This window comes from Biomphalaria glabrata, chromosome 2 (assembly GCF_947242115.1).
Source record: "Biomphalaria glabrata chromosome 2, xgBioGlab47.1, whole genome shotgun sequence".
Classification (NCBI taxonomy): Eukaryota; Metazoa; Mollusca; class Gastropoda; family Planorbidae; genus Biomphalaria; species Biomphalaria glabrata.
The window spans coordinates 61,744,232-61,759,518 of NC_074712.1; the positions used below are offsets into that span (position 1 = coordinate 61,744,232).

General features: G+C 35.9%; 1 protein-coding gene across 1 annotated transcript; it reads left to right on the forward strand.

Moving 5' to 3' along the window:
* The first annotated feature begins 1,898 nt into the window (after nt 1–1,898).
* On the forward strand, nt 1,899–6,266 carry LOC106068578 (nacrein-like protein C1). Its single transcript, XM_013228007.2, has 3 exons — nt 1,899–2,032; nt 4,659–4,958; nt 6,147–6,266. Exons 1-2 carry the CDS (start codon nt 1,982–1,984, stop codon nt 4,944–4,946), a joined length of 339 nt encoding a protein of 112 aa, XP_013083461.2. The 5' UTR covers nt 1,899–1,981; the 3' UTR covers nt 4,947–4,958; nt 6,147–6,266.
* The last annotated feature ends 9,021 nt before the right edge of the window (nt 6,267–15,287 follow it).

A 15,287-nucleotide genomic window follows, 5' to 3' on the forward strand; every position in this document is an offset into this window, starting at 1 on the left:
ATCAAACACCTTATTATTATGTAGACATTTGAGCCAGGTAGCCCAAACAAGATTCCTGTATTCGGAAACAATAATCAAGTTAAAGTTATGTATCATTTTATTTTTTAGTTTTGGCAGCTTGTTTAAAATAATAGACAAGTTAACATTTACATAATTGCCACAGTTTGCTTCCAGTAGGTCCATTACAGTACTTCTAACTTGAAGGAATAATGGACATTCCAAATACATGTGTTTTTCGTTATCAACATTTTCAAGGTGGCATAATATACATTCACGGTCATTTGCCCGTCTTCTAACCATAGGGGTCATCCCAAAGATAAGTCTATAACTAATCTCTCTAGCTTTTGGTGGGATATGTTTACTGTGTAGGTTTATGAATGTGTCCTTGAATTCTGTCACCCCAAGAACTCTCCCCCACTTAATCCTATTCACTAGGCTTTCCTGTAACAGCTTTTTAAGTGTTATGTATGATTCTTTGGTTTTGTTGTGTATTAAATGTTCATTACCAGGTAAAACTCTTGAAATAGATCTGTAAAACGGATGAGTGACTGTACCAAAATAGTGAGGAGTATCATTGTGTATTGGAAGAAGACTACTTAATCTTAAACCATAATAGTAAATTGTCAAGGGAAAGTTTGTTGGGTTTCTAACTACTTGACCTACAAATTTTAGCCTTAGTGACTGTATTTTTGTTTTAACATCTTGCAAGTTTATCCCCCCATCCTCTTTGTTTTGAATGAGTGTAGTGTGCTTAATGCTCCTAATAGTGTTTTTAAATATAAAGCTTCTAATTAACTTGTTCAGCTTGTTTATGAATTTAGGAGGTGGCTCTGTAATGTTAGCTAAGTCCTATGGGAAGTCTATTGTGTGCTATCTCCCCAGCAGCAAAGTTGAATTCATATAATATATGCATTTAATTATATGTATAATTTTTGGGTATGTGATCAAGGAATATTATTACAATAATAAAATTATATGCTGAAATTTCTTCCGTGGTTTAGTAATTCACCAATTCTCGGAAATTTGTTTGTGTTTGGGTCATTGAAATAAATATGCAAAAAAAGTATATAATTAAGAATTGTACTAACGAGACGAGGCGCGGTGGATGAGCGGTAAAGCGCTTGGCTACCAAACCGGGGTCCAGGGTTCGAATCCTGGTTAAGACTGCGAATTTTAATTTCGGAATCTTCGGGCGCCTCTGTGTCCACTCAGCTCTAATGGGTACCTGACAATAGTTGGGGAAAAGTAAAGGCGGTTGGTCGTTGTGCTGGCCACATGACACCCTCGCTAACCTAGGGGAACTTTACTTTACTACTAACGAGACAATGTCGTGAATTTAAATGGTACCAAATGTAGCTATTAGGATAATGGGTGTAGCTTATAGCTGATGGTTGGTTTAGCTGGTGATTGTAACACATTTAGATGATAGTTAAAACAAGTATATCCAATAGGTGATACAGGAACTACATCATAGCCGATACGGGATTTAGTTACTATCTAATTTCGATATAGCCAATGGATTATACCAAGCATGGCCATTATGTGATACTGTAGTGTACGTCTAAGTAGAACTATTTCAAGGTCAAACATTTCTCACGGTTATAGCATTTTTTTTTTAAACTGATGTCAGTAGGTACGAACATTAGTTGACTTTAAAGCTGTGACCAAAGTAAAAGTACGTACTAAGCATCTCGATCTCCGCTTACTTTGGTATGGGAATTCTTCGTCTGTAAACTGTGTCCCTAGAAGTTACTTGATGTACAGTCCAGATAAAAGATTTGTAACTCTGATTCATACTTGTAATTAAACGATTACCTCCAATGGGGTTGACATTATCACATCGCCAGTGTCAATCAGACACCATTGGCTTGTCCTAGCTACACGTGTATAAAAGGACCAACGACAGTCAGTGACAGTATCCAGAAGTGAAACAGCTTTCTTCATAACTTTGATTTCCGTCAATCACCATCTCAAAACAATCATGAAGGTCGCCATTGTGCTATGTCTGGTTGTTGTGGCTGTCAGCGCTGGGGTAAATATAATTCTGTTCAAACTTTCTTGATACATTTCTATCTGAAACATTAAGAAATCTTACTCAGGAGTTTGTTGTATTAACAAAGTAATTCACAACAATCTTACTTTAATATTTGTTATATCACAATTTTTAAACCAGGAGTTTTCTACAGATATTGAAACAATAATTACTACGTCATTATTTTCATGTTATTTTTTCAAATTTCAAGTTAGCCATATGAAATGTATATAACTAAGAAATAAAGTTTGAATCAAAAGATATCCACAGTTTAACTAAAGGTGTTATATCATCTCTTTTCATTCACTTATCCCTAAGTCTGTTGGACCGTTGGGGCACCACGCAAGATTTGTCAACCGTCTTTCTCCAATTCTATCTTTTAATTTGGATAGAATCTCTTTCCATGCAGGCCCGTCCATTCTTTTATGTTGTCTTCCCATCGCTTTCTGTGTCTGCCTCTTCTTCCTTTTCCTGGTACTGTTCCCTGAAGGAAGGTCTTTGTTATATAAAGTGGTCGTGAAATGTTATGTACCATTTTTCTCAATGTCAATATGGTTAAATATAGTTAAATTGAGTCTTATTGCATTCGATTTTAAAATGTCTGATTGTATTAATGAAGCATTTTTCATCTTTCGTAGTATTGAAGGGGTCATATTACGAGTCTCAAATCTGAGATAAAATTAGCAGTTTCTTAGTCCTATCGGATACAACTCTATACAGATTGTCTTTTGAAGAGGTCCCCGTGTCTAGAATTCTGTTTTGGACTGTGATGATGTATGCAGGACGCGGCTAGCTTCCTCTGTGATCCTCATAGGGTTCCGATTTTAAACTTCCGGAACATGTTTCATTTTTTTTTGTTCACATGTCAAGAGTTGAATAAATTATACGTTGGTATTAATGGAATAGGATAAATAGGTATTTGCTTTTTTTTATTGTGGCTATTTCTTAGTACAAATCACTGATAAAAACTGGAACGGTATAGCTCCTTCTTATTAACCCTATTTGTCTTCCATTTACTCGAGGATGGCTATGGGAGTCAAATCATCGCTTTAAAAAACCATCCAATTACATGGGATGGTAGAGTCTGCTGCAGATATGTCAAATTTTGTTGTTTTTTTTATATCTGCGAGGAGGAGCGTTGGCTGAGTTGTACAGCGCTTTTCCAAAACAGGGAGTTCCAGGTTCGATTACTGGTGAAGACTACTATTTTTCAATTTCGGGATCTTTAGGGCGCCTCTTAGTCCACACTGGTCTACTTAAGGAAAAGTAAAAGCGGATGGTCGTTGCGCTGGTCACATGACACCCTCGTTAACCGTGGACCACAGAAACAGATGACCTTAACATCATCAGCCCCATAGAACGCAAGGTCTGAAAGCGGGAACGTCTTTGCGTTTCTTCTCCTTGCCTCCTACCTTGAAACTCAACGGCTTAACGTCATGAGGAGAGGTCGATGGTTCGCGTATCCCAGCAATGATTGTCTCACTCTCTTTGAGGCTTGAGTGGTCAATATTTTGTGTGTGGTGTGTGTGTGTGTGTGTCTGTGACGTTGAGGGAAAAAAGGGCGGCTTGAATTTAATTTTCTTTTGTTTGCAAGTCAAAATATTCGGATGACTTTGTGTACCAATTCAAAGATATTCTACTTTCTTATATTATTGGTCGAATTAAGTGATGGTAAAGATCTTAAACAACAACGAGCCTAGTTATTTTTTTAAACAAGTACTATAAAATATATATTTAATTAATACCTATTTTATGTTCAAATTATTTTTTTGAAATATTCACATTTTTTCGCTCATTGAAAATGGAGACGAAAATAACTTGGCCAGATTGAGCCTACTCATTTAAAACAGAGGCAAACTACTATTTGCACAATTAATCTTGAAATAAATTATTGAATATATTTCATTCGCCTCCCACTTTTCAGTTTCCTCACACTAAGACCAAAGTGTTTGCTCCGTGTTTCCCAAGCTTTCTCCTTAACGGAACACTTAGCACATTTTGAGTAGTTAGCGGAACACTTCGCTTAAATTTTTAGAGAGATTAATTCACCTGGTGGCCTACTAGTCACCTTTTCCAGTAGTTCGTGGAACAACCGTTTAGGCCCCTCGGAACACAAGCGATCCGCGGAACACAGTTTGAGAAACACTGTTAGCGACTAGTAGGAATTACAAATAAAAATGATAACAAGTGTAAAAAAAAAATACCTTTAAGCATACTAAGGGGTAAAAACGCCAAATTTACAATTCCAATGCTCTCAATACTGTAATAGTTATTTCCCTTTTTATATTATGCAATAATTAATTAACCCTTAAAATGTTTATGGTAGATTAGCCTCTAAACATCAGAATTGTAATTCCGCTTTGTATGCACTCATTCTAAAACAGCTCGGCACTTTAAGGGTTAATTACCACTATTTAAATACCTAATTTGTTTATTTATTTTTTTAGCGATTCATGTTTTGTTAGAACAATGTATAATTTGTAGAAAGCTCCAACTTGATCCGAGAATTGGGTGGGGAAGAATGAGTTGGTCTAAGCTTCGTCAAAAGTGCTATGCATAAACTAGTTTCTAGTTTTTTTCTTTAGTTTTCTGTATTACTTAAATGTATTCAAATTTTTTTTTTTAGGGTTACGGCGGTGCCTCCAGAGGCAATGGTTATGCCGACAACGATGATCGCCGCAACAATGGCTACGCAGGCAACAATGGCAACAACAATGGTTACCCAGGCAACGGTGGCTACGCAGGAAACAATGGCAACAACAATGGTTACGCAGGCAACAGTGGCTACGCAGGCAACAATGGCAACAACAATGGTTACGCAGGAAAGAGTGGCTACGGAGGCAACAATGGTTACCCAGGCAACAGTGGTTACGGGGGTAACAGCGGCTACAATAACGGTCGTTATGGAAAATAAAATATGCAAAAGGTAAAAACAATAAATGTAAAACATACATTAATTACTATTTCAAAAGATTGTCAAATTTTTTAAATTATGACACGGTCGACCCATCATTGAATTAAAAAAAAAAAAAGAAGAATCTTACTAATATTAATCTCATTTGTTTTCGTATTGACATTACATAATTTGGGCATTAAATATTTATAATCATGATTTTAAAATGCTCTGGACAAGTTCTAGTACAATGTATTATAGATATGCAGGAGCTGTGTATTGGATATTTCACTTTAAAGTACAGATTAGAAGCGGTTACTTCACAAGAGAAGATAATTACGTCCTACGCATTTCATGTGTTAATCTAGTCATGCATGTTAATCAGTGACTTATGCTCTGCTAAGTTGTTCGTTTTCCAGGCTGATTCAGGCAACCCATTGCATGCTCTAATGGCGTGATGGTAGATACAGCATTTGTACAAACCGGTGTTATCGTATGGAATAAGAAATGTGACTCTATCTTTGTGTCTTTCTGATTATTTTATTAGGTTTTGTTTTTCTATTTGTAAATTATGGTTCAGCGTTTTATGTGTTATTGCTACTTTATTATTAACCTTTTTATTCTTTTGTCTTGTAGTGTCTATAACATAAACTAAGGGAAGTAATGAGCGGGGAAATAATATGCGGAATATAACAAAGTTATCTCCATTAACGTATAACTATAATATCCTGCGCCAGGCTAAGAAGGTTGCATGATTTAACGTTCATGCTATTTGGTAATTTTTAGAAGCTCTTATAGATATAATGTTATTGAATTATTTTTCTGATATTATTAATGAAACAATACACAACCATTTAGTAGTTCCAATTTTCGAAGTAAATTATTTATATTGTTTATATTTCAAAGATACATACCATATAATGACATAAAATTCTTGGATTCACAACTGGGGAATGGGGTCCGGGGATCGAAGACTGAGATTTTGAATTTCGAGATTTTTTTATGACGCCCCCTGAGTCCATCCAACTCTAATGAGTGCCCAACTTTAGTTGAGGAAAGTAAAGGGCGGTTGGTCGTTGTGCTGGTCACATGACACCCTGCTCGTTAACCCTTGGCCAAAGAAACAGATGAACTTAACACCATCTGCCCTGTAGATAGCAAGGTGTGAAAAGGGTAACTTAACATTTCAAATTATTTCATATTCTTATATCTTTATTTCAGATGATCGCCTGCAGAAACAGATGACATTTTACATATTTGTTTGTAATCTAAACTCAATGGAGAAACTTTGAGAATTATAACAGAAGTAGCAACCAAATAAAATATGTTTATCGAGCAATTGTCTTGCATGTTTATTTTTTTTATTTTATCGAATATCATATTTGTTAACTATTTCCTTGACCATCATTATCTGCAAAATAGTGCCAAAGAAAAAAGTAAACTAACTATATTTAAATGAGCTATGATAGTCTCCTTCAGTTTTAGAACGACTATGGTTCATCTTGTATAAACCAAACGAGATGAAAGTCTGGACATTGTTTACATTCGGAACGCTGTCTCCCACACACCAGTCCCCCCCCCCACCCTATACACAGCCGATGTGTCCAAAGGAACGGGAAATACCCGATACAGACTTTGGGATAAGTAGCGTTGCAGGCTCTTACAGATTGTAGTACTCTGGGGCCGCAAAACAAGGTACCAGCTCCTGCTTTTCCCTCTGGGGTTGTCTCCCGAAGTATTGCCCATGAATATAACATTCTCCTGAATATGGAGCTAACCCTTTAGACGCGTCTGGTAATTTAGCCTCTAAACTCAAGCATTGTAAATCCATTTTGTATGCACTCATTGAAAAAAAAGCTCAGCACTTTAAGGGTTAATTAAATATACACACACGTAAAGAAACTTATAAATGTAACACGGTGAAACCAATGGAGACCAACCGTTGCAGAAGGCATGAACACTGACATGCGTCGTCGCAACGTGTGGGTCGCTTAGACCTATCGCTTGTTGCCACGACTAAGATCGTGACGTCAGACTTGTGAAGGGCCCACAGGTTGCGACGTCGCAGATCAGCGTTCTTCAATAACGAATAGTCTTGCATCAATTCCAGTTGACCAGTCTATATATATTTCCATGTCACTGTACACAACTGTGATCTGTGATAAAAGTTTTGTTTGGAGGCTACTGTAATCTGAGTCACTGCAACCAAGAGAGATCTTGATTTTTTTCTCATTTCCTTACTAGAAGCTGCAATCTTGAGACGTCCCTTGATTTAGCCAATTTCATCTGTCCTCTCACAACGTATCATGTCACAGTCAACGATCAGAAAAATAAACAGCTTTGCCCACACGAGATGTGTCAAAAAAGTAGGTCGCCATTGGGTCTACGTGTAATACTATACTCAACCTTCAATTTCGTAATCGAGTACAATGCTTTAATTGAATGTACACACTTTGCGTCTCTTACTTTAGACTGTAACGGTGTACGAGGCTTATTGGGGCATCACTGGTAATTATTTGACAACTCGCTACCATATGACTGATTCTTCTATAGTTTTGCGTGAATCTGCCAAACATAAGCCAGCCCATACTTTTACATCACAGCTTTGTTAAACTCAAAATACTTTATAGCCTTTCTTCCTCTCACCTGGTTCTTTGCCCTGTAGGATAGTCGAAATAAATAACATCACTTACGTATGCGATAATTGTTTGCACACGAGCAGTACATTAGATACAATTCGAACGATCGTCTTTTGATGGTTTTCGAGGACATTTTCAAATGGAATTCATTAACGAAGATCTCACACACTGGTGAACTTTAACCTCTAACTTGCGTTTAATTAGGTTCATACTCCTCCTGACAGTACGATTGGTACCTAATTCGTTATGTAACGGCCAAACATCATCTAGGTTACCTAATGTTGTTTTGAATTAATGTTAGATGCGGTGACAAGATCAAAGGTCGATTACTGAGATTTTTCACAGTAATGAAGCTATTATTTCCCTTCTAATTGACACTATCACAATGTAGGTGTCAGTCCGAGACAAGCTCATCTTAAAGGGAAACTCCGATGATTTTTCAAATTTCAGTTATTGACATATTTAAATTCTAAATAAAAAGTTGTAATAGTAAACATTTTACCATTTTTTATTGAAATGCTTAGAAACATTTATCTATACTATAAAGTAGAATGTGAGGTGTATGTATGTTACTTATAGACATTAAAACCGCTTGACCAATCTTGATAAAACTTGGCAGGTATGTTTCTTGGGTACCAACTTAGACCTTAGTGTATGTATTGTAGCCCTAAAACAAACTTAAGACCCTAAAAAAAAATAAAGTTGTCCGACTCTATTAAAGCTATAGTATTTTATGGATCTACGCCATGTCTACAATGTTGACATGAGAAAAGATACAAAGGATTTAGACCTAGATCTAATTTTAAGAAATACACTTTGCGCAGATAGTTTTTTACTTTGACACATGAAAATACAAAAGAAGATCCTTTTATTTCATTATAGCCTATAATAAAATTAACCTTCAATTTTGTGTTTCAAAGCATTTTTGTACATTAATTAGTTAATAATAATAATAATAATCTTTATTATCCGTAAGGAAATTTGTCTTACAATTTGTGCATTACACCAAACAAAAAACATTATAACTATAAGAAACCAAAGTGTACATTCACACCAGACTCACTCATAATTTACATGTGACAAAGTTTATACCAGATTGTTCTTATTTAATGATTTGATTGCCAGGGGAACAAAAGAGTGTTTGTGTCTGTTTGTCTTTGCTATCGGTGTCTTGTATCTCTTTTGTGATGGTAAAATCACAAAATCCTGACACAAAGGGTGATTCTTTATTTCGAGGATCTTGTTAGCTTTTTTATAGATGTTTGTCTCAAACAACTGCCCAAATGGGGTTTGTTTTTTGCCAATGATTTTGCCAGCAGCATTTAGGATTCTATTAAGTTTATTTTTATTTTTAATGCTCAGATTGCCATACCAGGCAGTGATATTGAAACTTAAAATATTGCAGATGTGAGCGTGATAAAACATAGCCAAGGCCTTTTCGCTAACATTAAACGAGGACAGTTTTCTTAGTAGTCGTAATCTTTGCTGCCCTTTTTTGCTGATATAATCAGTATTTGCAGTATAATTTAGTTTATTGTCTAGGATAGTACCAAGGTATTTAAAGGTTTGCACAATTTCAATAGTCTCTCCAGCTACAGAAACAATATCATTTTCCTTCTTGTCCCTACGAAAATCGATTATCATTTCTTTGGTAAACATTTTATCATTTTTTATTGAAATGCTTAGAAACATTTATCTATACTATAAAGTAGAATGTGAGGTGTATGTATGTTACTTATAGACATTAAAACTGCTTGACCAATCTTGATAAAACTTGGCAGGAATGTTTCTTAGGTACCAACTTAGACCTTAGTGTATGTATTGTAGCCCTAAAACAAATTTAAGACCCTAAAAAAAAAAGTAGTCCAATTCTATTAAAGCTATAGTATTTTATGGATCTAGGCCATGTCTACAATGTTGACATGAGAAAAGATCGAAAGGATTTAGACCTAGATCTAATTTTTAGAAATACACTTTGCGAAGATAGTTTTTTACTTTGACACATGAAAATACAAAAGAAGATCCATTGATTTTATTATATAATAGTAGTACAAGAAAATGGAATTCAAAAACTATTAGCCAACACCAAACCAAATAAAGCTTCTGGACCTGATGGTATTCCAGCTAGATTACTCAAAGAACTAAGTAATGAGCTAGCCCCAGTGTTCAAAATACTCTTTCAGGCTTCACTTAACCAGGGCAGAGTACCAAAGGACTGGAAAGAAGCTAATGTCACCCCCCTATTTAAAAAAGGAGAAAAATCTGACCCAGGAAACTACAGACCAGTATCACTTACCAGCATCACATGTAAAATCCTAGAACACATAATATGTAGCAACATCATAAACCACTTAGACAAACATAATGTCCTCACACCATACCAACATGGCTTTAGGAAATATAGATCATGTGAAACACAACTAATAGGACTAATTGATGATTTTTCAAAAGGTTTAGATAATAGCGAACAAATAGATGCTATCTTACTAGATTTTTCTAAGGCTTTTGACAAAGTTCACCACCATAGTTTGCTTAAAAAATTAAAATATTTCGGCATTAATGGTCCACTGCATCAGTGGATTAAAGACTTTCTGATAGGGAGAGAACAAACTGTAATAATAAATGGCTCTAAATCAACACCGATAACAGTAAACTCAGGTGTACCTCAAGGAACAGTCTTGGGTCCACTACTATTTTTAATTTACATAAATGATTTACCAAATTGCATTACTTCAGGAACAAAAGTCAGATTATTTGCAGACGATTGCATAATATATAGAACAATAAAAACAACACAAGACACAGATATTTTACAAAGAGAATTAGATGAATTACAGAAATGGGAATCAAATTGGAGCATGTCTTTCCACCCAGAAAAATGTCAGTTGTTAAGAGTAACAAAAAAACTAAAACAAATTAATTCCACTTATCTTATTCATGGCAAACCAGTAACACAGACTAAAAACGCAAAATACCTAGGTGTTATAATAAATGAAAAACTGTCATGGAATCCACATATTGATGAAACTACAAAAAAATCAAACAAAGCATTAGGATTTATTAAAAGAAATTTCTATAAATCAAATAAGAACATAAAACTAAAATGTTATTTAACCTTGGTTAGGCCAATAATAGAATATGCATCATCTGTTTGGGACCCCTCAACTCAAGAAAACATTAAGAAACTAGAACAGACACAAAATAGAGCAGTGCGATTCATAACAAACGAATATTCACATTTGACTAGAGTAACACCTTTAGTAAAATCACTAAATTTAGAAAGCCTTCAGGACAGAAGGCTCAAAAGTAAAGTAGCAATAATACATAAAACACTGAACCATAATCTTCAAATACAAAAACAAAATTTAATAAAATACTCTGAAAGACACAAAGATAAAGGCACATTCCTCGTCCCATATGCCAGGACAAATTTGTACAAATACTCCTTCTTCCCTAGTGCTATTAGAGCATGGAATGGGTTGCCTGAGCTAGCCAGGAAAACTAGTGACTTGGCAGAATTTAAGTCATTGGTTAATATGCATGACTAAATGCATGACGCGTAGGACGTAATCATCTTCTTTTTTGAAGTAACGTCTGTATTATATAAGATAAGATAAGATAACCTTCAATTTTGTGTTTCAAAAGCATTTTTTGAATTAATTAGTTCGTTATATCTGTGACTGCAGATTTCGTGACAAACATTCTTTCATTAGACAATACCGTAATGAATCGCTTACTAAAAATTAATTCGTTTAATTGTTTACTTTATAATCCCATCCATAGATCTAAAACTCTAATTCAACTCTAAGATGATAAAACTTCTCTTAGCACAGATAGTTTTATACTATACTACTAATTATAGTCCATTCATTTCCTATTTTGATCAAATAACTATTCAAATTTGGTTTTCTAAAGCATTTTTAATAGACTGCATTCGTTTACGAAAGCTGCGAAGCCGAGTTGAGATAGGCCTAGATCTATATTCATTCATGAATCGCGTACTAAAAATTATTTCGTTTAATTGTTCACTTTATAATCCCATTCATTTAACAAAGCTATCGCTCTTTTCGTTTTTAATAGATATGTATGTATCGGCTTCGGGTAAACCCATTTTCGCAAAACTAATTTTATTTTTGTAGCGAAAGAGAAAAAAACTTGAAAGGATCATTAGCTAAGTTTAACATACATCTAAATCCAATCCACTAGATTAGTAAACACAAACTTAGACCCGCAGGCCGCGGGTAATGTCAGGCTAGTAATTAATAAATTAGACAGTAAATTCTTGACATCTCAAAAAAAAAAAAAAAAACGGGGTTCTTTCATATTTTGTTTTTAGGTTAGGCATACGTCACTTCCCTCAACAATACTGAAAGGCAAACTAGATTTGACCAATCGTATCACTTCATTCTTACAGTAGCTGTTACGCTTAGTGACGGCCTATTCCAGAACTATGGTACAGTTATAGATAGGTAGATAGATTTAAAAGCATTAGGACAACCAACTCGAGAAAAAAAGTAACATTTTCATCTAAGCCCCTCCCTGTCCCAAGAAGTAAAAAGATCGTAGGTCTGACTGATTCGAACAAACTGGTCAGTGTAAGGCTAGCCTAGACTACGTGTAGTCAGTCATGACAAGACAACCAAGCGAGTGTTTGATGTGTGTTGAGTGGTCAGGCGAGAAGATACACACTGCCGTGGTTAGTCAAGCATGTAAATCTACTTTAACACGCATTTATTTTTTTTGGCTTGCAAGAGCTAGATCTAACTGCACAGACGAAGATTTATTTCTTTTACGAGAATGTAAACGTTACTGTAATGATTTTTCGTGATACAGTAAGCCAATAGATTAAATTAATAGGCATGTGTGACGTCACATAAAAAACCCGATGAAAGTCTGACCGTTTTGGATGCGCAGGAAAATTACGTCAGAAAAATATCAATTACTAAGTTATTATTGCAAATGAAAACAAAATAATAATGTATTCATTATCTGTAGATCAAAACAATATTATATCAAAAATTGTCAAAACCATCGGAGTCTTATCTTATCTTATCTTATATAATACAGACGTTACTTCAAAAAAGAAGATGATTACGTCCTACGCGTCATGCATTTAGTCATGCATATTAACCAATGACTTAAATTCTGCCAAGTCACTGGTTTTCCTGGCCAGCTCAGGCAACCCATTCCATGCTCTAATAGCACTAGGGAAGAAGGAGTATTTGTACAAATTTGTCCTAGCATATGGTACGAGGAATGTGCCTTTATCTTTGTGTCTTTCAGAGTATTTTATTAAATTTTGTTTTTGTATTTGAAGATTATGGTTCAGTGTTCTATGTATAATTGCTACTTTACTTTTGAGCCTTCTGTCCTGAAGGCTTTCTAAATTTAGTGATTTTACTAAAGGTGTTTCCGTTATACAGTAAGCCAATAGATTAAATTAATAGGCATGTGTGACGTCACATCGAAACCCAGTGAAAGTCTGACCGTTTTAAAGGAGTTTCCCTTTAAACATAATAATAATAATAATGTAATTTGTAGAACGCTGTTAACAAACAAAATGTAGGCTCAAGGCGCTGTGGCAACATACAGCTGTATAAACTGATGTTTTCTGTCAGCAGTAAACCAGATCTCCCTGGTGTTTTGGACTTAGGTTTCCATTTGGTTACTGTAGAATCATGAAGATTAACCTTGGTTAGGCCAATAATAGAATATGCATCCTCCGTTTGGGACCCCTCAACTCAAGAAAACATTAAGAAACTGGAACAAACACAAAATAGAGCAGTGAGAATCATAACAAACGAATATTCAGATTTGACTAGAGTAACACCATTAGTAAAATCACTAAATTTAGAAAGCCTTCAGGACAGAAGACTCAAAAGTAAAGTAGCAATTATACATAAAACACTGAACCATAATCTTCAAATACAAAAACAAAATTTAATAAAATACTCTGAAAGACACAAAGATAAAGGCACATTCCTCGTCCCATATGTTAGGACAAATTTGTACAAATACTCCTTCTTCCCTAGTGCTATTAGAGCATGGAATGGGTTGCCTGAGCTAGCCAGGAAAACCAGTGACTTGGCAGAATTTAAGTCATTGGTTAATATGCATGACTAGATGCATAACGCGTAGGACGTAATCATCTTCTTTTTTGAAGTAACGTCTGTATTATATAAGATAAGAAGATAAGATTGATATCAGGGGCGAACTGGTTGTGTGGGCATTTGGGCAAAATCTCGGCGGGCCGGCACCCAAATAGACCACTTTGAATGACAGCAAGTCCCGTTAATGGTCGCTAGATCACAAGTCCAGCAGTACAAACTTTTCTGCCAAAGTGTTCACCACAGGTATGTCCACTTCGTTGTTCACTCTCACATGTCAACAGACAGTTCTACATAGTGCGGATGTTCCTTTAGAGTTGAAGATAATCTAATTCCTAGTCCAAACCTCCCACAGGACGAGTGTATGGCAGCGGGCAGGGTATGAACCCGGGACCATCGAGACTACCGAACCACACTCCAGCGCGCATACTACACGGCCAGACAAGCCTTTCAAAATATTCTTTATAACTCTCTCCTGGACCTTTAGAAAGTAGTGTCCTAACTATACTAGCAGCTTTACACGTGTAGTTTTAAAATTCATGCAGCATCTAAAAGCATCATAACTTCTCCCTCATCAACAAACATATTCGTCGCTGCGTTTCCATTTAAGTCTTTCCACAAGCAACCTTATATAATAATAATAATAATAATAATAATAATAATCTTTATTATCCGTAAGGAAATTTGTCTTACAATTTGTGCATTACACCAAACAAAAAACATTATAACTATAAGAAACCAAAGTGTACATTCACACCAGACTCACTCATAATTTACATGTGACAAAGTTTATACCAGATTGTTCTTATTTAATGATTTGATTGCCAGGGGAACAAAAGAGTGTTTGTGTCTGTTTGTCTTTGCTATCGGTGTCTTGTATCTCTTTTGTGATGGTAAAATCACAAAATCCTGACACAAAGGGTGATTCTTTATTTCGAGGACGTCACTTCAAAAAAGATGATTAGCTATACAAGACTTCCAGATGCGGCGCAGTTAAAAGCCTCAAAACCTAGTTGTAAACCTTTCTCTCTGCGGTTTCTAGTAAACAGACAAGTTTCCCCTTCCTCCTCCAAGTCTCTAAGAAGGTGCGACGCCATGTTTTGAGGCCTAAATTGACCACCTTGCTTTCGTTTTCCTTTCTTCGGCTTCCTACGTCTTGCCTACGAATAGGCCTATGCCCCATGAACCGTTTGATCGTCTTATGAGCTGAGCCGAAGACTCTTCGAGCTCAAAGTTTGAAAAAAAAAACTATTTGGACGCCAAACAGTAAGAAAAAAAAAACCTGTGGGAACACAGTTCTGTTTGAGAGAGACCCGAGTCAATGCCTATATAAAGCATTGCTATTTCCGATGCCTTTGGCCCCCGACGCATGCTTGGCTGCACATGGCAGAAGGCCGAGGTCACCGGGAGCCTCCGCCATTTTCCTTCATTATACCAAGCTAACCGTGGGGGACACGCCATTTATGTAACGGTCCCTTGAGGAACAGCGCATGGATGTGTGACAGATTTATGGGGACTCTTCTGCAACCCCGCCCGTGCAATGGGTGGACTCTCGTCTACCCTTGGGCATCCCCACGGGAGTTATGTTTCGCCATTCATTTAGCCTAGCTACCCCC